Source organism: Sinohyriopsis cumingii, chromosome 8 (assembly GCF_028554795.1).
Source record: "Sinohyriopsis cumingii isolate HCF-2022 chromosome 8, ASM2855479v2, whole genome shotgun sequence".
Classification (NCBI taxonomy): domain Eukaryota; kingdom Metazoa; phylum Mollusca; class Bivalvia; order Unionida; family Unionidae; genus Sinohyriopsis; species Sinohyriopsis cumingii.
Genome location: NC_142968.1, coordinates 100,590,097 through 100,615,467, shown reverse-complemented (window position 1 = coordinate 100,615,467; position 25,371 = coordinate 100,590,097). Strand labels below are relative to the sequence as shown.

At 34.9% G+C, this 25,371-nt stretch overlaps 1 protein-coding gene and 1 pseudogene across 2 annotated transcripts in view; both read right to left on the bottom strand.

Annotated features, from left to right (window-relative positions):
• The window catches only part of LOC149794242 (ubiquitin carboxyl-terminal hydrolase 25-like), a 97,324-nt gene that overhangs the window by 53,440 nt on the left and 18,513 nt on the right, over positions 1-25,371 (bottom strand). For both annotated transcript variants that reach the window (XM_089968369.1, XM_089968370.1), the window contains 4 exons: positions 18,724-18,889; positions 13,863-13,940; positions 8,872-9,033; positions 261-346 (listed from right to left, as the gene is read on the bottom strand). In XM_089968369.1, the coding sequence (XP_089824495.1) occupies positions 261-346; positions 8,872-9,033; positions 13,863-13,940; positions 18,724-18,889 (492 nt within the window). The remainder of the gene's footprint in view (positions 1-260; positions 347-8,871; positions 9,034-13,862; positions 13,941-18,723; positions 18,890-25,371) is intronic.
• LOC149794243 (uncharacterized) lies at positions 21,641-23,500 on the bottom strand (annotated as a pseudogene).

The following is a 25,371-nucleotide window of genomic DNA, read 5'->3' as shown; positions in this document are numbered from 1 at the left end:
AGAAACAGCAGTAATAAAGAACTTTGTGCTAATAGATGGATGGAGGATGGATGACAGGACAACAGACTATCCCATAAACTTGTGACCAGTAAAACTGAAAAAAGAGAATAAAAAATATAAATTCGTAGATCTGTGTCAGGTTCATAGGTCGAACTTGGTTTTATCCCCACCTGTATGAAATAAATATTTGGTGCAAAAATGATCAAAGATTATGGCTAACTGATTCAATAAATCATCTATCATGCACAATTTCAACATACCCAGGTTGGGGTGAACTTGGCCTAGATGAAGTCTTGAAAGCATCTTCTAACCACTCAAGCAACTTATGCTGAAACTCGCTCACATCCTGTAAAAAAAAAAATACCTTTCGGTTTATTTAGTTGCTTTGTGTCATTTTTATGATGTCTGTGGGTATTTAAATTAATAAACAAGAATTGTTTTGTAAAAAGCATAAAATATATCCCCAAGATGAGCTGTTGATATATCAAAGGACAAAACACCATTATCCTATGGGCTGCAACAAGGGACATGACCCAAGAGCAGAAATACCACAAGAAGTAAGAGAAGTAAGTAATTTGGATTCAGAAAAGTTACAACCAAACAAGATTTTTATTTGCACGATGCATATTCCCCAAATGCAGACATACAGAAAAAATATCCAAGAGATTTCAAAATGTTTTAAAAAATTGTATATATTTTTAATAAAATATAATCAGGATATATGTATATAAACATGCATGCCAAACCTAACTTGTCTTTCTTAGGTGGTTCTTGATTAATCACGCTAACATTTTTTGCCAAAAAAGTTGAAGTTCACAAATTTTGTAAGGGTTCATCTGCATTAAATGGCAATTCTTGTACACTTAACCAGTTTGAAGATGTTTTATAATACAATGCTTTAATCTGTTTAGTTTCCATGAGTCAAAATAGAAAGATTATACACTAAACCTGTAAGAACAACAATATCATTAACGGTATGCTGCTGTATAATTGTCATGTATAATCAAGAATCTTGTAGTTTTTTGTACCCACAGTTGACAATGTTGTTGTTGTTGTGGGGTTTAACGCCATTTTTCAGCACACAATAGGCTATGTATGGCAGCCAGTATTAATGGTGGAGAAGAACCCAGGAAAACCCCGGGAAGAACCCCCTACCCACGAGAAGCTACTGGCAAGCTTTCTCACATACCCACATTGGCCGAATTCCAGACTCGCACCCGCACAGACAGAGGTGAGATGGCAGTGATCTGTAACGGAGAGCACTTTAGACCACTCGGCCATGCGGGGCCCCCACAGTTGACAAAAGACCTCCACTTATATAGATGTACATGGAGAGAAATAGTTGTTCTTTTTCTCCTAGTTTTATTAGAAATGTGTCGATTCATGAAATAAAATCGAGAATAAAATAAAAATACATTTATGTGTTGTTTACTTTCTTTCAACGTAAGACAGCTGGATGTTATGGTGTTAGCAAAAAATAAGTTTAGTGTTTAAGCCATGAATTCATTTAATTATTGCTTTATTTGACAAAACTTCATCCTGGACAACTCTATGTTTGGGTTATTTTCAACACATTTTAGGCTAGAAAATATGCAATAAATGCAGTAGATCAAAGGGTTTAGCATTTTGTTGGATTGATAATCTGTCAGTCAGACCAGTAGTGTTCAGAATTCAGTCCCTAATGATTCAAAGTTATAAATAAACTCTTGCTTGCCATGTGTACTACATCATGCATTGCAAAATAAATCTGCACTGGAGAAGAAAATGACCAGCCATAAGCCGAGCAACTGTGTGGGTGAAAAAATTCCTTGCAATGCCAGAATATTTAAAAAAAATCATTATTGTATATGTTTTTTCATATTATGATTGAACAGATGTCAAACGATGTCAGAAAAATAGCACACACACACATATATACACACACACACACATAACATCCACATCAATTATTTTTTTTTAGGGTTCATGGCTTCTCCAATATTTTATAATAAAATAAATATGTTTATGTGAGATACACTGCAGATACTTCAATGTTAAAATTGTGTAGAACTTTAAATATATTTACAAAAAGTAGACTTTAATATCTGACAGGAAACGGAATAAAGATGTAATCTACATTTTAAATTTTGATATGAATTATTGATTATTCTGGTTCCTAATAGCTTTAACACAATCCTAAAAATAACAATAGATTTCTTTTACATTTTAAATAAATAGTTTTGGTGATCATATTGCAACTAAGTCTGTCAATGCCATATTCACAACACAGCCACCACCTAAGCAAAAGAGCTGAAATCGACACCATCAACTCAGGAAACTATGTAGCCATGAATACAATAATAAAGCATGCAGTATCGTATTCCCAATTCTTAATAAATTGAATAAATACTTTGCTACCAAGATTTTTTAAATAAAAAACCCAATGGTCTCATCCAAAGACAATCCAAGAGCATGAATAGTATAAGCTGACAGTTAAGAATATGACTGACTTGCATTTATAATAATAATAATAATAATAATAAATTCAGAAGTGTCCTACTTCTTGACCTCATAGACCTACCCCGGTATAACGTCTTCACTCAGTATACAGACCTCATAGACCTAACCTTGTATAACGTCTTCACTCAGTATAAAGACCTCATAGACCTACCCCGGTATAACGTCTTCACTAAGTATATAGACCTCATAGACCTACCCCGGTATAACATCTTCACTCAATATATAGACCTCATAGACCTACCCCCGGTATAACATCTTCACTCAGTATATAGACCTCATAGACCTATCCCAGTATAACATCTTCACTCAGTATATAGACCTCATAGACCTACCCAGGTATAACGTCTTCACTCAGTATATAGACCTCACAGACCTACCCAGGTATAACATCTTCACTCAGTATATAGATCTCATAGACCTACCCCCGGTATAACGTCTTCACTCAGTATATAGACCTCATAGACCTACCCAGGTATAACGTCTTCACTCAGTATATAGATCTCATAGACCTACCCAGGTATAACGTCTTCACTCAGTATATAGACCTCATAGACCTACCCAGGTATAACGTCTTCACTCAGTATATAGACCTCATAGACCTACCCCGGTATAACGTCTTCACTCAGTATATAAACCTCATAGACCTACCCCGGTATAACGTCTACACTCAGCATATAGACCTCATAGACCTACCCTGGTATAACGTCTTCACTCAGTATACAGACCTCATAGACCTACCCCAGTATAACATCTTCACTCAGTATATAGACCTCACAGACCTACCCCGGTATAACATCTTCACTCAGTATATAGACCTCATAGACCTACCCCAGTATAATGTCTTCACTCAGTATATAGATCTCATAGACCTACCCAGGTATAACGTCTTCACTCAGTATATAGACCTCATAGACCTACCCCGGTATAACGTCTTCACTAAGTATATAGACCTCATAGACCTACCCCGGTATAACATCTTCACTCAATATATAGACCTCATAGACCTACCCCCGGTATAACATCTTCACTCAGTATATAGACCTCATAGACCTACCCCAGTATAACATCTTCACTCAGTATATAGACCTCATAGACCTACCCAGGTATAACGTCTTCACTCAGTATATAGACCTCACAGACCTACCCAGGTATAACATCTTCACTCAGTATATAGATCTCATAGACCTACCCCCGGTATAACGTCTTCACTCAGTATATAGACCTCATAGACCTACCCAGGTATAACGTCTTCACTCAGTATATAGATCTCATAGACCTACCCAGGTATAACGTCTTCACTCAGTATATAGACCTCATAGACCTACCCAGGTATAACGTCTTCACTCAGTATATAGACCTCATAGACCTACCCCGGTATAACGTCTTCACTCAGTATATAAACCTCATAGACCTACCCCGGTATAACGTCTACACTCAGCATATAGACCTCATAGACCTACCCTGGTATAACGTCTTCACTCAGTATATAGACCTCATAGACCTACCCCAGTATAACATCTTCACTCAGTATATAGACCTCACAGACCTACCCCGGTATAACATCTTCACTCAGTATATAGACCTCATAGACCTACCCCAGTATAATGTCTTCACTCAGTATATAGATCTCATAGACCTACCCAGGTATAACGTCTTCACTCAGTATATAGACCTCATAGACCTACCCTGGTATAACTTCTTCACTCAGTATTCCCACCCAAGATATAACTTCAGGTCAAGGGCACAGGAGGAAATGGAGGTATGGCATCACACAATTTTACAGGGATGAAGTGAATAAATATCGAAAGAAAAAATTAACCAAGAAGCATCCACTTTCAAGAATGCAACTCAGAGGACAACAAAGTACATGAGGAAAGTGGATTCATACAATGTTCTAAATGTTTACCTAACTGAATAAAAGGTTAATTAAAAGAAACCATTAAAGATGGAAAAAATACTTGAACCAAGGTTTCCTACATACTGACCCCAAGGCACATTGATCCTCTTGTTAAAGTTGATAAATCCATATGAGTGTGATGTACTTCAAACACGATATGAAATGGTTGTGGAAATATAGGTGAAGAAAAATAACTCATCTCAAATGTACTTTTAATTCTAGACCACCATGGCCCCAACCCAAAGGCAAAGGTTGTAATGAGGAAAGGGGAGTATGTGACGATATTATATTTTAAGTATGAACTGATCTAGACACAGGGTTATGGAAATATAAGTTATGGAAATATAAGTTACCAAAAAACTTTACGCAAAAATGTGTCCCCAATTCTTGATCCCATGACCCCACACTGGGGAAACCTATGGGTTGGAATGATACTGAAAGGACAGCAGTTATTTATCCTGAACTTTTTGAAAGGGAATTAAAAATTTTAATATGAAAGTCAAATTTGCATTTTTGTTTAATGGATATAGTATAGAGCAGATATGTTTTAAATCATCCCCACACCAGAATGAAATTTTTGTTGTACTTCAATCAAATAAATCCATTGACAGTAACATATTATCACTGTCGGACATCTATAGACACCATCCATCAAGTCACTAAGTTTGCACTTGTTACTGGTAATACAGAGTTGAAACTTGTGATTACAGAATTTCTGTGCCAAATACAGCAATCTATTTACTTAACATTTTTTTTATGCTGAAGAAAAGCACAATTTATTTCTTTTCAAGTGATAGTTCCAGCAACGAAAGCATTGTCTTTTAACTTTCAAGCAAGTCAGATGTCCTTACTGGCATAAAAAGGCATGACAGAACTGAAAGCAAACATAATGAGATTTATCGTGGTTTAAATTTGGATTTTCTGAAATTATATTACTCAGTATTCTTTAATAGCTGTATTGCAAATAACACTACAATGAACACAAACTGACCTTGTGATGTTACAAATTATTTGGAGATTCTCTGATGCCCTCATACCTTTAATACATGTTACCTCTGCACTCCTGAAGACAGTATATACAATAGATTTTCAGAAGTTGAGATAAAGTAACTCCATAAGGACATGTTTTTCCAAACTAATTTACATTTTCCATATTTATGAGTTGTGTGTGTGATTTGGATTTTTAACGTAGCTTTTTAAAAAATTCAGTCATATCACTATGATGTCTGCAGTGTGGCAGTTTTAAGTGATGTCTAGCACTAAAGCATCAAATGATGTCTGCAGTGTGGCAGTTTTAAGTGATGTCTAGCACTAAAGCATCAAGATGCAGTCATGTAGCATTATGTCCCACCCAGTCACATTATTCTGACACCAGGCCGACCAGTAACACAAACCCCTTAATGCTGAGCACCAAGCGAGGCAGCAGTTAGTACCATTTTTGTAAGTCTTTGGTATGACTCGACCGGGGATCGAACCCACGACCTCCTGCATCTGAGCCGGATGCTCTAACCACTAGGCCATTGGAGCGGTCCATATTTATGAAGTTAATATCAAATAATAATGAGAACAGTATTGATGAATACACACCTGCAGTATGTTTTAACAAATATATACGATAAGTAACTTGTATTTATCTTCATTATCAGCACACTGGTGGTGATCATGTGTTATGACAATATGATGTATGCATAATAATTGCATAACTGTAGAGACATTAACACCACCTACTGAAAGCTGCATGTCAGCCGTTGATTACCCTTGCCATGTGCAACTGGTAACAAGACTTTTAATAAATATAAAGTCTTATTGATCAATGGCAAGAAATCACTTAGTAATGGTGAATTATAGCAGTTGATCTCTAAATCTAGCACCAGTATGATCAGATTGTGACAGATGCATGATGCTCACTAAAAATTACTATGCACAGTGTTTATAGGCTCATTAATTCTGTAGGGATTGGTACAATGTGTCCTGGAGAAAACAATGGACATGATGTGATGATGTTATATTCAGACATGATTTTGGTCATCCATAATAAAAGCTGAACAAATTTTATGACAGGATTGAAGGTCTTCCCCTAATGGGGTCTTGAGGGGTAGCAACCCTGATCTGGGCAGCCAAAAATGCATTTTACACTCATAAAAAACTGCTCCTGGTGCAACTTATGATCATAAAATAAACCAAAATAATCATTTGAAAAACTAATAAACTTATCAAAAATGTTCAACGTGTTCAACTTGACTTCAATGATTTCACAATATTTATAGTCACATGAATTTGTTCTCCAATACTACTGATGTTGAAGTTATTTCTTGTGCATGTCAGTGTTCACATTGTAATTAAGTCACAATAATTTCTCAATGTTTGCAGCAAATATATTATACTTCTCTCTTTTTATAACAAATCTGTAAAATAAACAAGCAAGTACATCAAATATATACAAATAATCCCATACATTCACTTGTCTTTTTCTCCAATGGACACAACCTGTTGATATTCCAGTCAAGCTCTTTTTGTGACTTTGGCAAAGATGTCTTTTGACTTCCTTTTTGTAACCACTGACTTTTTTGGCTCAATGTGCAATCGTTTCTTTTCCTTCTCAATGAGAGCATTTTTTCTTTCAAGCTGGTGCTTGTATTGGCAACATGCAGTGTACATATTCTGACAGAGGGCTACATCTTTTCTCTCATGCAAAAAATCTTTCTTCTTATAGTAATTAACTGCACTTTTTCCAGATACCTTGTGAGCTTCAATTTTTTCATATGCAGCTTCTTTTGTACGGCAATTACCATAGAGCAGAGGTCACAAAATGCCAGTCCTCTAGCGTTCAGTTTTCTTATAAACTAACCAACAAAATTTCCATCAACTTTTTGCTCCAGCCTTTCCAATATCCATTTTTAAAACCTTTATCTAAACTTTTCATGTCACAGTCTCTCTTAACAACTAGAGATGCCATGTTTTGCAAGCATGCTTCTTTTTTCCATTGCCATCAGTTTCCATTACACAAAGATTCATTGGATGAATTTAAACCTTTGATCAACCAAAATACTCTTTACGAGGGTAGTGTGCTAATATATGGAATGAATAATTTACAAGGGTCGTTGCAGAATGGGAGTGGACAGACCGTTTGAAAAAAACAGGATTGGAGATATTATAAAAAATGGACTATATCGAGAAAAATCTGATTCAAGTCAGGAGAAAAGCGGCATTCTGCTTTAAAATGGAGAAAATCATGTCTGTATATTCCCAACATGAAGTAAACTTACCATGTGCTTATGGAAATTTAAGTGATGAAAAAATGTGTCTTGATCTCGTAACCTCAGGAATGGTACTAAAAGAATGTGTGAATCTAATGACATTATACTCCTAATATGATGTAATTGAGTAATGGTTTATGGAAATAACAGTGATTAACAAAACTTAGGCAAAAACATGTATCTTCGTTATAATTCTTGATTCCATGATCCCACGAGGGACAGAAACCAGTGGCAACATTGGCATTGAGAGAAGGGATGTATGTCATGATGCTATATCTCAAACATGATAAAAATTGGAAAGGCTTTATGTAACTAATGATGAAATAAACTTTAACATGTATCCCCCCCATTATAGTAACTGAACATACATCACCAATTAGGGGAATAAACCTGGTGTAGGAGTAGTACAATGACAAAGAAGAGTAAGTGATGCTATTACAGGTAACACTCAATTTATGCCATAGATGCATTCTTTAGGTTATGATGTAAATCAAAAGTAATTTTCCCATGGGCAAATTCTAGCTCTATGTGTTCAAGTACTGATTACTTACAAATAATTTTCAAACAAATTAATATATATAATATGTACATAAGCCTCATGTAAACAATGTCATAAATACTCCAGTCATAACATCAGTTTCAAGACGTTGTTGTTGTAGGGTTTAAAGCCATTTTTCAGCACACGATAGGCTATACATGGCAGCCAGTATTAATAGTGGAGGAAGAAACTGGGAAAATCTCAGAAAGAACCACCGACCCAAGAGAAGTGCAAGTGAATCACTGCATATGATGATGATGCCAGTGATGGTGTAAAAAGAGCAAAGTGACGCAAATTAAATATTATTTATTAATTATAAAATGAAAGTGCACAAATCGAATTGGCATATAACAAGCATCACATGTATATTACAAATATAAAGAGAAACAGATTAAGAGGCTACAAAGTAACAAGTCCAGAGACACCCAGATACACACTAAAATACACACAACACAAAAGTTAGATGGCCAGATCTCAGTGGCATATAAATTCAAGAAATCATCTAAAACTTGTTTTAAAATCACATGGATAATCAATTGTGAAGCAACATAACCAATGTCTTGGAGGGCAGTTAGTGCCATGCCCAGTCATCTGGGAACAACATTCAGCATCACAATAAATATATCAAGCATTTATCAGTATTTAACAGACACAAAGAAGATGCTGCAGATGTCAGTTACCTGTTGGCTGTCAGAGGTTCCAGTCACGGTTATTGAGGAGGATGAAAATGCCTCTTTTAAGATGTCCACAGCTCGGGAGGGATCAACATACTTCTTCTGGGATCCCACCATCAATGCAAATAAGTGTCGCAGTTCTTGCATAAAGCGGAGATTTCTTCTTTCCTAAAAGAATTACACAACATATTGTATAAGGACTTCATTTGTGAAGAGAACAATCATGCATGTTATATGATTGAAGAAAAAAAATTTGATTATCCAAGTCACCATGTGAATTAAATGAAGCGTTGTCAGCAGGCAGCAAAAAAAAGCTGACAAGCTCCAAATCTTGAGATGAAACAGTTCCGTAAACACGGTGAGTTGTGAGTTTGTTCAAGTTGATGATAAAGGTACACCTATCATCTCAAGACAGTGTGTAAATTAATTACTGAATCACTTTGGTATTGTAAAGTGGTCATCAGCATTAAATCAAGCCACCATATGATTGCTGGCTTCTTTTAATTTTACCGCTAAGGAGTGCACAAAGCAGTCATGCACATCTGATCAGATATATTTTGAGTCTGACTCATTTTTTCCTAATAACACAACTTGGTTGACATTTGTGATAAAGTGGGCTGAAGGTGGTCACCCAGCTAAGCACGCTGGTATCTTTGGAAATCAGGATTCCAGCAGTTAAGCCTGCAGTGGGATACCCACTGTAATCAAGTGTAGTCCTCCCATTTGAATAGACAGGATTTTCTTCAAGGCTTCATGTAACCAGCTGCCAATTTTGCCATTGGCAATATGATCTGGCAACAAAAATACATGTTTGCAACAAATTTAGCATTCAATCATTTTCATGATGGGCTGTTTAATTTGGAGATAATGAAAGTCATGATAAGTTGCAATGTTGCTGAAATACATATATGTCAACCCCGAGTGATATATAAGCATAATTTTTGCTAATGTAAGTACAAAAAGGCATAATCTGAGCATAATAAGTGTAATGTATGTATGTGTGTGTATGTATATATAGATAGATACTAGTTTTGCACTGTTGTTCATTGTCAGTTTATTGCATTTATCTTAATCAATCCCTGACACACGTGATCCCTTGCTGGATCCAGTGCACTTTAAAGGTCTGTTATGCACCATATGATTTGTATTCTTCATACATACATACATATATATATATATATATATATATATATATATATATATATATATATATATATATATATATATATATATATATATATATATATATATATATATATATATATTACTAGCACTACAATTAGTACCCCTACTTCACTGAGGCTATGACATCATAGCAAATATGTTACATGCTATAACTGCACAACACTGAAAAATGTACATTTATTTTTATTACAAACCTGGATCTGCAGGTCAAAATACTTGGAAAAAATGGCAAAATCCATGTCGAATAGAATCAAAACACAAACTAAAAACTTACTAAACTTATATTCAACCAGTTTACATGTCTAACTTTTACAGAATGATCGTGAAGTTCGCAAATTCTGCAATCGGCATGATGAAGTGCTCAGAGTGCTGTATTGCATTACTTTAATATTCTTCTTCACAAATTGGCAAAGCAGTGTTGATTTATTCTTCTTCTGATCAGACATGTTTTGAAGTTTAAAAAGAATCCATCTGCTCAAAGAATTTTCATCCACAAATCAACCCATAAACGCCCATTTTGCTCAATATCTGGTGCCATTTTCATTAAAAGTACAGACTGGTCTGCTAACTAACTTGACCATGGATTTAATGAACCTGTGAGTCAAAGTTTCAAATTAAAGAAATCCATCTGTTTTCTTGGAAATGGTCACATACAGTTGCTATAAATCGAAAATATAAAATGTACATGTAGATAGATCTATATACAGTTGCTATATAAAAAGTACTTGTAGATAGATCTATATAAAGTTGCTATAAATCAAAAATATAAAAAGTACATGTAGATAGATCTATAATGGACATATTAGCTCTTATGCTATTCTTACACAGCAGTCTTTCTTCTAGAATACTCTAAATTTCTTATGTGTGGAATCAAAAAAATGATAACATAAATGACAAACACAACTTTTTATTGCTTCATTTTTTTTATTTTTAATATACCAGAAAAGCATAGTTGATATACAGACAAGCATAAGATTAATTGGTTGGAAAAAAGAATAATTTATTATGCCAAAATTGTAATGGCTGACATGTATGGAAATAGTTGGCATGGTCCATACAATTTTGTTTCAACATGCCGGGAAATCAAACTTTACTTTGCCTCCATGAATCAGTATCTACCTTTCTCCAACCCAGTTATGTTCTCCTGAAAAGGTGAATCTTGTATAGTTTTCAGTTACAAAACCTACCTTAAAAAAAAAGAAACATGCATTATATATTTTTATGCTAATTTAGCAGTTTCTTGTACCCTCAAATATGCAATGACTTATGATTTTACTGCCAACCACATTTTAAATTCCTGGAAGTAGGTGAAATCTCAGGAAGTTTCAACCATAAAACCAAATAAATACTGTAGTTTCACTACTTCTCCTGTGGTGCTAATTTGTATAGATTGTATGGTTGACCAGAACCACTAACTTAAAGACCACTGAAAAATGAGCCACAAAGAACTCATTAAGAAAGTCCTTACATCCCCTCACCCTGTTTCTCAGTATTATACCCCTAGCAATCAAAAAGGCTCTGTTATTTGTAAATTCATGTTGATTACTGTAATTAAATAAAATGCTACTTTTTTTAACATTTGCTTCTTTTATTCTAAAACTTTTTATACATTTTTTAAAAGTAAATGATCCTGAAATTGTGATTTCACCAACATGTTGTGAGATCATTGAAGATTGAGTGAAAATACGAGTATAAAACATAAAGTGAACAAATTACGTAATGATCTGCAAAAATTAAGATTTACTGTTTATTTACATCATTCTATTATCAGGTGAGACTGCTGTCAAAAATATGTGCATAAAATGATTCACCTTCCTTTATTTATTGCCATTCTCCATAATTTAAGATTTCATAACAGATGTGATCCACCTGAATGAATAATCTACATGATGTATAGATAAAATTCAAAATGTAAACATCTAACTACTGGTAGCAAACGTTCCTGGCACAATGTTAATCCTCTTGAAAATTCATCTCACTTCATATACATTTTAATCCAAAGCAAAAAGATATGTAACTAATGTCTGAAACAAAATCAGTATAAATAAATTGTATTTAATTAGTATAAATTAAATACAATGTATATACTCTAATTACAGAACAATACTAATTAAATAAAGAAAAAAATACAATGTATAAACTAATTACAGCACTAATTACTCGGTATGTACACTAATTAAAGCACCATGCTAAAAGGCACACTTCAATAATTTTCAGACAAAACCACTGAATAAATATTGTCAATCAAGTCTCATGGCACACACAAACATTTTTGTGACAAAAACATTATAAATAGTCCCAATATTAAAGAATTAGAGCAGATCTCTCGGATCTTTCCTCACGGGCAATAGTTATCTAATTAGTGTGAATTAGCTTACATTGTTTTCAGTTTCACATAGTTGCCATGAGGGAAGAGGAAAATGTCACTGATAAAGATGGATGCACTTTTATCACTGACCTTCAAAAACGAAAGTAGTCTGCATATCAGCAGAACTGCAATTTCAGTTTATCTTTGTAGTATTTGTTTACTGCCAAGTCAAATGGCTGGAGTCTGACCATATACAAGGCAGACACACGAAGTAAATCTTTTTGTCTTTCAGTTTTCCTAGTACCTTCACAATTAGATGGTTTTGTACACATTAAAGATTGTAGTCGACTGATTGTGCTGACTAAGGTGATGTTGGTAATATGTTTGGTTCACAAATTGAATGATGACATTATCCACAGAACTTTAATTTTACCCCATTAAGATCCTGTGTTAATGCCATAACTGTTGGAACATACTAATGGTCCAACTGAACGGACAATGGTTTAAGTTCAATATCATACTGACATGCTTCAATAACCAACACGTTTGGTGCTGATAGCTTTGTCAGTGGTGTTTAATGTTGAACACTCAGTGCATGTGATTCATCTTGGCATGTGTTTTGATTTGTTCTCATACCTGCTGTAGTATTGTTTTGTTTTAATCACCATTCAAGCAACCACATTTTCATTCTTTTGTGTATTCTTTATTTTGTGAGTTTGTAAAGGCTAATCAACAAAATTAAATACCTTTAAACAAACTCTGACAGGCAAATCCTTCAATTCAAAATTCACAATCTTCTTATTAAATACAAAACTATGAAAATTGATGCCGCTGAAATAAATGAACCCCTAATACTGTATCTTTATTCAAGTTTTGGGACTAAAAACTATGCAAAGATTAATGAATTTATCAATTTGTCCAATACATCAAATGAAACTGCTGGTGGATGAGTTTTGATCACCTATTTTCACAAACAGTTACCTATTTCCAAGATTACTGAATAAACGCTGTTAATGAAGTTAAGCAGCAGTTTTTCAGATAGATTTTGATATTCTCATAAAGGATTATGTATTTTCTGTATTTTAATACTATATAATTTGCAAAACTCTAGAACATAAGTTGTATTTTCTCATTAAAAACTTGGTCAATTTAATTCTCCCTATTTTTCAATTAATTCACTTTCTTTAGACATGAGGGATAAATTACTTTGCCTAAGATTCCACTACAACACCCTGATAAATATCAAAATTTTAATTAAATTCATTGTATGTAACTTTATACAATTTTACATTACCAGTGAAATGTTTGTCTAAGGTGCTGGACAATTACTTTTATTCAATGAACAGGAACCACTACTTAGCTTCCATGTATCAGCAGCCTTGGGCACAAATTGTACAGAAAAAAATTGCTTCTTAAGCAGAAAATAACATTCAGCTACAGACACACACCTATGTATGCAGTTATGACAACAAAAAAAGAATTTAATCTTCGGTATGACATTTACCTCAGCATTTCCCTGGAGGTGTTTTGGTGGTCTGTAATTCAACACCAGTTGCTTGAAACGCCGAAGGTGAAAAAGGCTCTGTGAAGACATTTTTTAAAAAGTCAGATTTTATTATTGTCAAGAAGATTAATATACACAGTGAGATTTATACAAACTGTTCATCAAACTCATGTATCTAAGAAGCAAACAGGCCCATAAAACTTTTGCATACAAAAGACAAAATAAATAGTTTATGAAAAATGCTTTTTCTCAAATTTAAATATAACACTGCTTTATTCAACATGAGTAATGCTGAAGAAAAGGAAAGCTTTTGGTAAATAATGTTATCCGAAAAGTCTTTTTTGGTTACATTAAAGTTAAGAAATAAACTCAAAATCCAGTTTTCCTGAAAATGAAACAACTTGTCTTTTTGTCCATCACTGAGAAAAAGAAAAACAACTCTTAAAAATTACCACCACCCCCCATTTAGTGCCCACCCTCCAATACAACAGATATTTACTAGTTTAAACTTGAACAAAACCACCACAAGATGCTTGCATTTGTAGGGATGGTTTGAGGGTTTAACAGTAAAGTGATTAGGTAAATATTCTTGGAGAAACATAAATAAAAAGAGAAAGACTATTCCTTTAGATATCGAATATGTTAACAAATCACATTAAACTTAGGAGAACATGTAAGAGAAGGAGAAAATGCAAGAGCATCCAACTTCTATTTGCATCATCTTCCAAGTGGTACCATGCAAATTAGACCTACTTTTCTCCTAATGGGACAGTAGTAAAACTGTAAGAGTGTGAACTCCATTATCATTTAGTCAGTGTTGATTTACTGACAGAAGCTTCCTGGGCAAATCCAGCAATAGTTCTAAACACATGCCCATAATGAAGGTTGTGCAATCATGAACAGAATATGGGGATTCCTAAAATGCACAGTGAGGTTCAACTCTCATCTTTGTGTCATCATATTATTGAGAAAGTTGACTGTACATGTCAGCCAACTGACTCCTCAATGGTTATAATGGAAATGTTATGCTTGAATGACTCCTCAAAATAGTTAGAATTTCAAAAGCTGGGACCTTCAAGAAGTGTACTTGGTTCTGGGAACTACTTAAAGGTTACGTCTCTCTTTCCTACTTCAAAAGGCAACAAGGGACTTCATTTGCCGCATACACTTTCCATATAACTCAGATAGCACCAAAGTGCATTCCCCAATTTTTGCAGTTTTACCCCTTTTTGACAAAATGATCCCGGAGAGATCAGATGATTTTTTTCCTGATCACTTTTAGATCATAACTTGTTCCAGGGTAAAACAGCTGAATCAGTGAATAAAAATATGATGGCAGTGGGTACATGGGAATATGAAAATACATGTCAGTGAGATTGAAGCTGATTGCATATTTATTTTGCTAGACCTAAAGCTGTACTGGTATTACTAACTAAATTATGAACCTTTGACTTCTATTACTCTGTCTGAGCTTATTTAGGTCAACAGCTAGTCCCTGTGTGGTGCTGGCATTCAGGACCAATAAGTGGCTGGTATGAAAGGTCACCAAGTCATACTGCAACAGAACAGCTGGTGGCTGGCCAGATGGAGTGACCAGGTGATTGGAAAAATGTATGTGGTCAATACAGACTGAGCTCTCAACCAGAAATCAGTTGGAGAGTCTGACACCATTGGTATCCAATCAACAAACCCATAGATGGGCCAGCTGGCTGGATGGAGTTGTCTTGAATTGGGATCGCATAGGATGATTAATACAATTCTTAAAAATGATAATGGTTAGCAAAGCCAGACTGTCACCCCATGTGCTTCGTCTTTCAGACACTAAGACCATGTATAGGTATGCATGGAGACTTATGCCCGTTGGGCTCCCAAATGAGGAAAATATGTTCCCTTATATTCTCCAACTTGTCTGTAAACAGATGGGGCAACAGTCTCAAAGCAAAATCTCCAAATGCAAAAATTTCACATGGTGCTTGTTGGATAAAGCAAGACATCTGAAATTCTAATATAACTAAACAGGGTTCAATACAGCAGTCTTTTCTGTCATTGGTGACAGCAGCCCTTGGTGCTGTATGGAAAATCTTCATTATAGGTAGGTGAGGGTGCCATCACAGGGAACCCCCCATGATGCTTACCAAGGATTCAAAATATGTTAGTGTCTGAAGACCGGGACCACATCCTTCAGACAACACATTGCAGACACTGCATTGATTTGACTATGAACATTTTGTGCATACCAGGCATGTCTTTTGGGTGTCTTTAGCTACTCTGAAACACTTGTACTTCTTGCATTTCTAAGCTGCTTTCCAATGAAACAATACAGGGGCCAGAATGCACACAATACATAAAACCCACAAAGAGAAACCACCACGAATCCAAATGAATGAATGAAACACACTGTCTGCTATTCAAATGAATAAAGAAAAGGGTAAATACAGCTGACAGACACAACTTAACATTCAAAGAATAAGTCCACAATGACCAGAGAAATATGATGGAATTTAACAACAGCAACAACAAAAAAAGTAACTGCAATATAACTGTCTAAATCACAATACTTTGCTGACAGATGATTTCAAAACTTGATAAATTTCAAGTGATGCAGGAAGTACATTCAACAATAGCTGCCAGTCTCAAGAGAAATTTAAACTGGTAAACACTCCAACTCTGAGTGGGGACAAGGAGAGATAATGTTAAGAGTTACTTCCCTCTGACTACATAGCTTAATACATAGACACACAAAAAATGAGGAGGCTGGATTCAAAAGGAAGTAGACCTCATTTGCTAATGATCGCAATGTCAAACTTCAACCATTGCTGGTTCAACAAAATACAGCTCTTCAAATAGATTACCAAATCAAAATATGTTAGGAGAATAAGTAAGATGTGGAGAGAGTAACATCCCCTTATATCTGAACTGGCCCTGGCTCCAGTCTCTTAACATGTTCTTGTATTGTGTGATATATGAGCCATGGTCAGAATAGATACAGAAAACATTTCGGTCCAACAAATTCGGTTTAAGTAGAGAAACCAGTATCAGTATGAAGCTGCTGAGAGACGTGGGAAGGTAACCTGATGCACTTCTGATATAAATCCCACTAAGTCAAACTGAGATCTTTTGGCGGAATGGTCTCTGAGGTAAATGCTGGAAAATGTTGCATCAGATCTCTATCATACAGTTTGAATGAAGTTGGTTAGGGAGGAGTTTAATTCCAATTCTGTGTTTGTGGTGACTGTCCTAACCTAAAGAGTTAATTTCTTACAAGGCAAAAAAATAATATGTTTCCTACTGCACTGGTTTTACATTGTTATACATATTATAATGATTAGTATACATAAATAACATGATAAACTGGGCAAAACCAGTTCAATTTGGTGCACAAATCAATAATGGGAATTTTTTTTTTAATTTAATTTTTTTTTTACCATAAGAGAAAAAAGGTGCTAAGGTTGGCAGGGAGAAACAGAGATGATCAGCCAACCAGAAACATGCATTGTTTTGGTCTAACATAAACTAATAACACAACAATTACAGGAAAACAGAACCTGTGCAGAAATAAGGTCCCCATTTTTTTGAGCTTTAAGAGCAAGAGAAATCTCTATCTTCAAACTGATTCAGTATGCTTCAGATGTGATATCAATTTCCTAATGGGATCCTGAAGATGTCCTTATGAAGAAAGTTAAAAAAGACTGGTTTCAAGAAAAAAGATTGATGTCCAATGAGCAGAAATCTGTTATAATGGAACATGGTGCCCTCAACAGAAAACCATCATAGCAAAACTGGATAGTTCATGTCAGTCAATAAGGTAAACCTGCCATCTGCTAGAGAGAGGTGCAAGTGTGATCCAAGTGAGAAGAAAAAAGGCATAATCGGAGAATAATAATTGTAATCTACATATGATATGCCACAATTACAATAAGCTGCACTAAAATGTACATTGATTTTCCCTACTGACTTATATCTACAGTTGGTTCATGTCTGGAAAATGGCAAGTGAATTACTACCAGAATTTAAAATAAGTTAAAATCATGTCCAGCACTAAGGCATCATATCTCAGACATGAAACATGATGTCCCACCCAGCCACATTATCCTGACACCAGGCCAACCAGTCCTAACACTAGCCTTTTAATGCTGAGCGTCAAGCAAGGCAGTTGTTAGTACCATTTTTATGTCTTTGGTATGACTGGGCTGGGGTTTGAACCAGCAGCCTCCTGCATCTTGGGCAGATGTTCAACCACTTAGGCAACCAGAGCAGTCCCATAAGAGTGATTGGAAGTTAGCTATTTCCGGTACTGAAGCTTTTATGGAAGAGATGTTTCTTTAATACCATCATACAAGTCTTAAGGACAGATAGAAATGTATGTTTGTGCCAATGCAATTTAGATGGATTTCTAAATTTTAAAGCATTACTAAAACAACAACTTGATCCAGTAACCATGAGGTTTTTTGAAATAATATGTAAGAAACATCTAAAAAAATTAATTGCTTTGCAAAAATGAGTTAACTAATGTCAGATGTTATTGCGGATATCAAATAAACTTGAACTGATATCTGTTGAAACATCTTCATGATTATGTTGCAACCCAAAATTTTTGAACATCTTATATACAACAAGATACTCTGACATTTGGTTGCCATGGAATCAAGTATATTGCAATGATCAGCTTGATCATATTAGAATGTATAGGAAAACATTATAGACAGAGAGATGAATAGATATTAGTGCAAAGATTCATAGCTTGAGAGAAAGAGGATATCACAAGATTGCTGATGCTTATTAAAATGTGTGGGAATGAATTAAAAATTTTTTATAACAAACAAAATGAACAAAAAGACTGTGTATACATTTAAACTGTTACCTGTATGACAGCACTAAACCAGCAAGTGTTTCCCACATTTTTCAGACCAACAGGCCACCCATCCTGCCGCTTTCTTTCATGTGGGTTGAGGGGGTCCACAAACCAGATGTCACCCCGCTTCCTCTTTGTGCCTGCTTTACTTTCTATCAGGCTCTGCTCCAGAACCCTAAACATGAAAAGATATGCATAGTATCAGAAGGGAATACACAAACACAAAACATGAAAAGATATGCATAGTATCAAAAGGGAATACACAAACACAAAACATGAAAAGATATGCATAGTATCAAAAGGGAATACACAAACACAAAACATGAAAAGATATGCATAGTATCAAAAGGGAATACACAAACACAAAACATGAAAAGATATGCATAGTATCAAAAGGGAATACACAACACAAAACATGAAAAGACATGCATAGTATCAAAAGGGAATACACAAACACAAAACATGAAAAGATATGCATAGTATCAAAAGGGAATACACAAACACAAAACATGGGAGCTTAGTGTCATCCATGATGCCATCGCTGCCAGAAATGTGATACCAATGTCTTGCCATGCTTTGTACATGAGGTAATCAAAAGACAACCATAGGACATAACTATGGGCTGCAAATCAACATCTGGCACTGTTAGGTAAATGAAAAACAAACCCTAACTACCCTATCAACAATGTCAACATTGGAAATATGATTATGTCTCTCTTCCGAATAAAGCAGGTTATAAAAAAAAAAGACGGAATGGCTGCATTATTCCTCAGACAAGATATAATTTTGTGGAAAGTTCATAATACAGTACTACTAAATTTATTTGGTGATATCTTCCAAATTCAAAATGAAAATTTATTTCTGAATGCTAAGCAATAATCCACTATTAGTGATGGGTGCACTACAAACAGCATTGTGCAAAATGAGAGGAACTTGTGTTTCGAAAACCAAATGATGATATGCATTGACTGAAATCCAATTTTTTTCAAGGATTCCTTACAACAAGTAATATCTCATATTAGATATGTTTATGTTCTGGTAATCAATTTTGACAGATATATTTAAAGTTTATAAAACTTGCAAAAAGTAAATTGTGTGTTACACCTTTTTTTAAGAATCCATGTTGAATGTTTAAGTGCATAAATGCATCTCCATGCATAAAGTCCTACTTCTGTTTGCTTGATATAAAGAGTTTATTTTCTTTCATTCTCTTTTGTGTTTTGTTGGGGAAAGTTATTTAACTAGCAACCCCAGTCAAAATCACAAAGTCTTCATAATTTTACTTAATGACTGATTCTTATAGAATTCATTCAGGCCCGTTCAGAACAGTTTTATATTTTGAAATATGTCGATTAGTTCAGAAGTTATGACCATTTGAATAATGGCAAAAACTGTCTTTTCAGTGAATATTTGCCTTATATAAATGCATGTTTAATTCATTTAAGTTGCAAACCCGACATGTTTAATAAAATAAGTATTTCCATCATAACTTTTGATCTAAACAAGATATCCCTTTGAAACATGGCAGTCTTATAGCATTGTTCCTGTAGAATTCAACTATATACAGTAGATTAAACTACGTCCACTAGATTTCAATGGAGGGGGAAAAAAAATGGGTTAAAATCTTTATTTTTCTTCTACCAGACAATTTAGATAATGGACAATATATTTCATAACAAGTCATTTAATTCAGAAGAAACATTGGCATACACTGTAAACAGTTCATCAAATTTTCTATGCTCTGAGAATGCCCACTGACGTCCAGAATTTATACATTCTGGAAGCATTCTAGTCACTATGACAAATTCAGGCTTAACTTCCTGAACATTGTCTCTGCTGGGCCATATAAAAATGCCCGCTTTCCTAAATAGTGCCATGAATTTAACTATCAAATTATTATTATTGTTGCTTTTAATTTCATGAACACATCCAGGGTACCAAGCATCCTGGTATGCTACGATAACATAATCATTTTCCTCAAGCTGGTCTGGAACAGGCAACTGTTGACATACTGTATTGAGTTCATCTATTTCACTTTCGTAGAGTTCATCAGTGTCATTTGGATTTTGTTTTCCCTTCTTTGGTGGTGGTTCACTCATTTGGTCCGATATTTCATTGCACACACGTTTCTAGTGTTCTTTATGTTTAAGACGCAAGCCTTTTCCACCACAGTGTGCATTCTTCCACAATGACTCTTTTTCTGTGGGAGTCATACTACTTTTTCAGTTTGAGACGGTTTCTCTTGAGTAGATGAATGGAGGAGTGGTGCTGCAAGGAGGCATTTGGTCTATGCTTCTGACTGCTATCAAGGTCACCAAAGTGGTTCACAGCCAAGATTGGTCACTTGCATGAACTGTGTCCTCATCACTGTCTTTGGATCAGCTGCTTTGCTGTACTGCACACCAGGCAAGAAATCAGAGAGTTGTATTTGAATAGCTTCTACCACTGACTTGCACATAGAAGTAATAACTTGATTCAGTAATTTTCTGTCAATCTTGATAGATTTTGTCACTTCATAGAAGCATTGCTCAATCACAATGCCATACACCTCTCCCAACCAAAGTTCATCAACTTCAATCAGTTTATAATATATTCAACATTCTAATGACCGAGTTAGAAGAAAAAAAAGTAAATGCACTGCAACTCAAAGTTTTGTGGTACCCTTATGCATAATATGATCACAGTGGACTGCGGATTATAGTCTAAAATGAAAACTTTTCTCAAACTCTGATCAATAAACTAAATACCTTTTTCAGTACAGTAGGCTTCCCATTGATCGCACAGTCCAAGGTGGTTGCCAGCTGGCCCAAAAATGTCTGATGTCGTATGGACAACTCACTCAATGATGGTACTGGCCTTGGACCAGAATTTAAAGATCGGCAAGCAACTTGTCCTAATGGGCCATACTCGTCTACCAAAGATTTTTTCAGTATTTTTTAATGTCATTACATATATATCTATGAAAACCCAAAAAGACATGGGCCACACAATGAAAGTTTTTAACAGACTGTTTGTCAATGACATTCTCACAACTTTTTAACATGTCATCCCTCCACTCATTTAAAAGTTTGTCAGCCAGCTTCTCATTACAAGCGCAATCACTCATTGTGAATGCAAACTTAGCAAGGGAATTAACAATAAAATCCTCATTAGGTTGTTTTCTGAATGATTTGCTTCATACATCGCCTACTTCAATGAGAAGACTTTTTGTAACGTCTGTGATGATTTTGGCCGTTTCTCTTGAAACGTGGGTAAATCCCAGACTGGCAATCTCAGTTATCTAGTGTTACTGCTGTGTCAATTATTTTCTATTTATGCCTGGTAGTCCCATCCTGATTAAGTCCTCAATTTTCACAATTGTCTGTTTTTTCAGCAATGTATGCCTTTGCAATGAATGTCCTTTGTCTATTATTGTTTGCACCATTGTGCTGTTTGGTAACCCCTTTTTGTCAAACTTTTTCCAAACAGTATTTCTGATACAACTTCAATGATGGGTGCCGCTTTCTCCATGGCAACTTCCAGACCTGCCAGATGGATCACACAGCCTTAGTTTATCGCTGTAAGTTCCATCTGTATGTTTTGTTTTGATTTGACTTTCATTTCCCATAAGTCTGAAATTTTATCCTGTAACTCGCACACCATTAGGTCTTTTGCTGATAACTTACGAGTCAATGTAGCTAGTTTCAAATTGTCTCTTTTTCTGATGTCATATTTTTCATTGTGTTATCATATTTCATTTCAGATACAGACTGTTTCAATAGATACATTTTGCTTCTGAGCTTACTGTTTGATTTTTGAGCAGTTACTTTTTGAGTCTTTTCCATTTCCATTTTTTCGGTGAGCAGTTGATGCTGCTCTTAAGTTCCTCAAGGTCTTTTCGTCACAATTCTACTTCCTCAATGTGTTTGCAACAGGCACATTCCATGTTGTATAGCTTGATGTTTTTCTTTTGTTAAGTCGCTGAAGTTCACGAAGACGATGAATATTGATTTTTTATGTGTAATCTCTTTTGTTTACATTTTTTACAGAACAGTGACCAATTTGATTATTAATCGAGTCTATTATAGTCATAATGACTTAGTTTTTCAGGCTATTATAGCCATGACTGTTTTTCAGGCTATTATACCCATGATGGCTGTTATTCTGGCTATTATACCCTTAACTGTTTTTTAGCCTATTATAATCATAATGACTTAGTTTTTCAGACTATTATACCCATGACTTTTTTTCAGGCTATTATAGCCATGACTATTTTTCAGGCTATTATACCCACGATGGCTGTTATTCTGGCTATTATACCCATAACTGTTTTTCAGGTTATTATACCCATGATGACTGTTATTCTGACTATTATAGCCATGACTGTTTTTCAGGCTATTATACCCATGATGGTTGTTATTCTGGCTATTATAGCCATGACTGTTTTTCATGCTATTATAGCCATGACTGTTTTTCAGGCTATTATACCCATGACTGTTTTTCAAGCTATTATACCTATGATGGCTGTTATTCTGGCTATTATACCCAGGACTGTTTTTCAGGCTATTATACCCATGATGGCTGTTATTCTGGCTATTATATCCAGGACTATTTTTCAGGCTATTATACCCATGACTGTTTTCCAGGCTATTATACCCATGATGGCTGTTATTCTGGCTATTATACCCATGATGACTGTTATTCTGGCTATTATACCCATGATGACTGTTATTCTGGCTATTATACCCATGATGACTGTTATTCTAGCTATACCCATGATGGCTGTTATTCTGGCTATTATACCCATGATGACTTATTCTGGCTATTATACCCATGATGACTTATTCTGGCTATTATACCCATGATGACTGTTATTCTGGCTATTATACCCATGATGACTTATTCTGGCTATTATACCCATGATGACTGTTATTCTGGCTATTATACCCATGACGACTGTTATTCTAGCTATTATAAACATGATGTCTGTTATTCTGGCTATTATACCCATGCTGACTGTTATTCTGGCTATTATACCCATGATGACTGTTATTCTGGCTATTACACACATGACTGCTTTTAAGGCTATTATACCCGTGACTGTTATTCTGGCTATTATACCCATGGTGACTGTTATTCTAGCTATTATACCCATGATGAATGTTATTCTGGCTATTATACCCATGATGACTGTTATTCTAGCTATTATACCCAGGACTGTTTTTCCGGCTATTATACCCATGACTGTTTTTCAGGCTATCATACAAACGATGGCTGTTTTATTCAGGTTAAACCCATGTGTACTAATAGTACACAGCTTATTACACCTATGTGTTACTCATGCTATTATATCCATAATGACCATGTTATTCTTGTTATTTTACCCATTCTGACTACTATTCAGGTTATTACACCCAGGTGTTATTCATGCTATTATATTCATAATGACCATGTTATTCTGGTTATTTTACCCATTCTGAAAACTATTCAGGTTATTACACCCAGGTGTTATTCATGCTATTATATCCATAATGACCATGTTATTCTGGTTATTTTACCCATTCTGACTACTATACAGGTTATTACACCCAGGTGTTATTCATGCTATTATATCCATAATGACCATGTTATTCTGGCTATTTTACCCATTCTGAAAACTATTCAGGTTATTACACCCAGGTGTTATTCATGCTATTATATCCATAATGACCATATTATTCTGGTTATTTTACCCATTCTGACTACTATTCAGGTTATTACACCCAGGTGTTATTCATGCTATTATATCCATAATGACCATGTTATTCTGGTTATTTTACCCATTCTGACTACTATTCAGGTTGTTACACCCAGGTGTTATTCATGCTATTATATCCATAATGACCATGTTATTCTGGTTATTTTACCCATTCTGACTACTATTCAGGTTATTACACCCAGGTGTTATTCATGCTATTATATCCATAATGACCATGCTATTCTGGTTATTTTACCCATTCTGACTACTATTCAGGTTATTACACCCAGGTGTTATTCATGCTATTATATCCATAATGACCATGTTATTCTGGTTATTTTACCCATTCTGACTACTATTCAGGTTGTTACACCCAGGTGTTATTCATGCTATTATATCCATAATGACCATGTTATTCTGGTTATTTTACCCATTCTGACTACTATTCAGGTTGTTACACCCAGGTGTTATTCATGCTATTATATCCATAATGACCATGTTATTCTGGTTATTTTACCCATTCTGACTACTATTCAGGTTATTACACCCAGGTGTTATTCATGCTATTATATCCATAATGACCATGTTATTCTGGTTATTTTACCCATTCTGAAAACTATTCAGGTTATTACACCCAGGTGTTATTCATGCTATTATATCCATAATGACCATGTTATTCTGGTTATTTTACCCATTCTGACTACTATTCAGGTTGTTACACCCAGGTGTTATTCATGCTATTATATCCATAATGACCACGTTATTCTGGTTATTTTACCCATTCTGACTACTATTCAGGTTATTACACCCAGGTGTTATTCATGCTATTATATCCATAATGACCATGTTATTCTGGTTATTTATTTTACCCATTCTGACTACTATTCAGGTTGTTACACCCAGGTGTTATTCATGCTATTATATCCATAATGACCATGTTA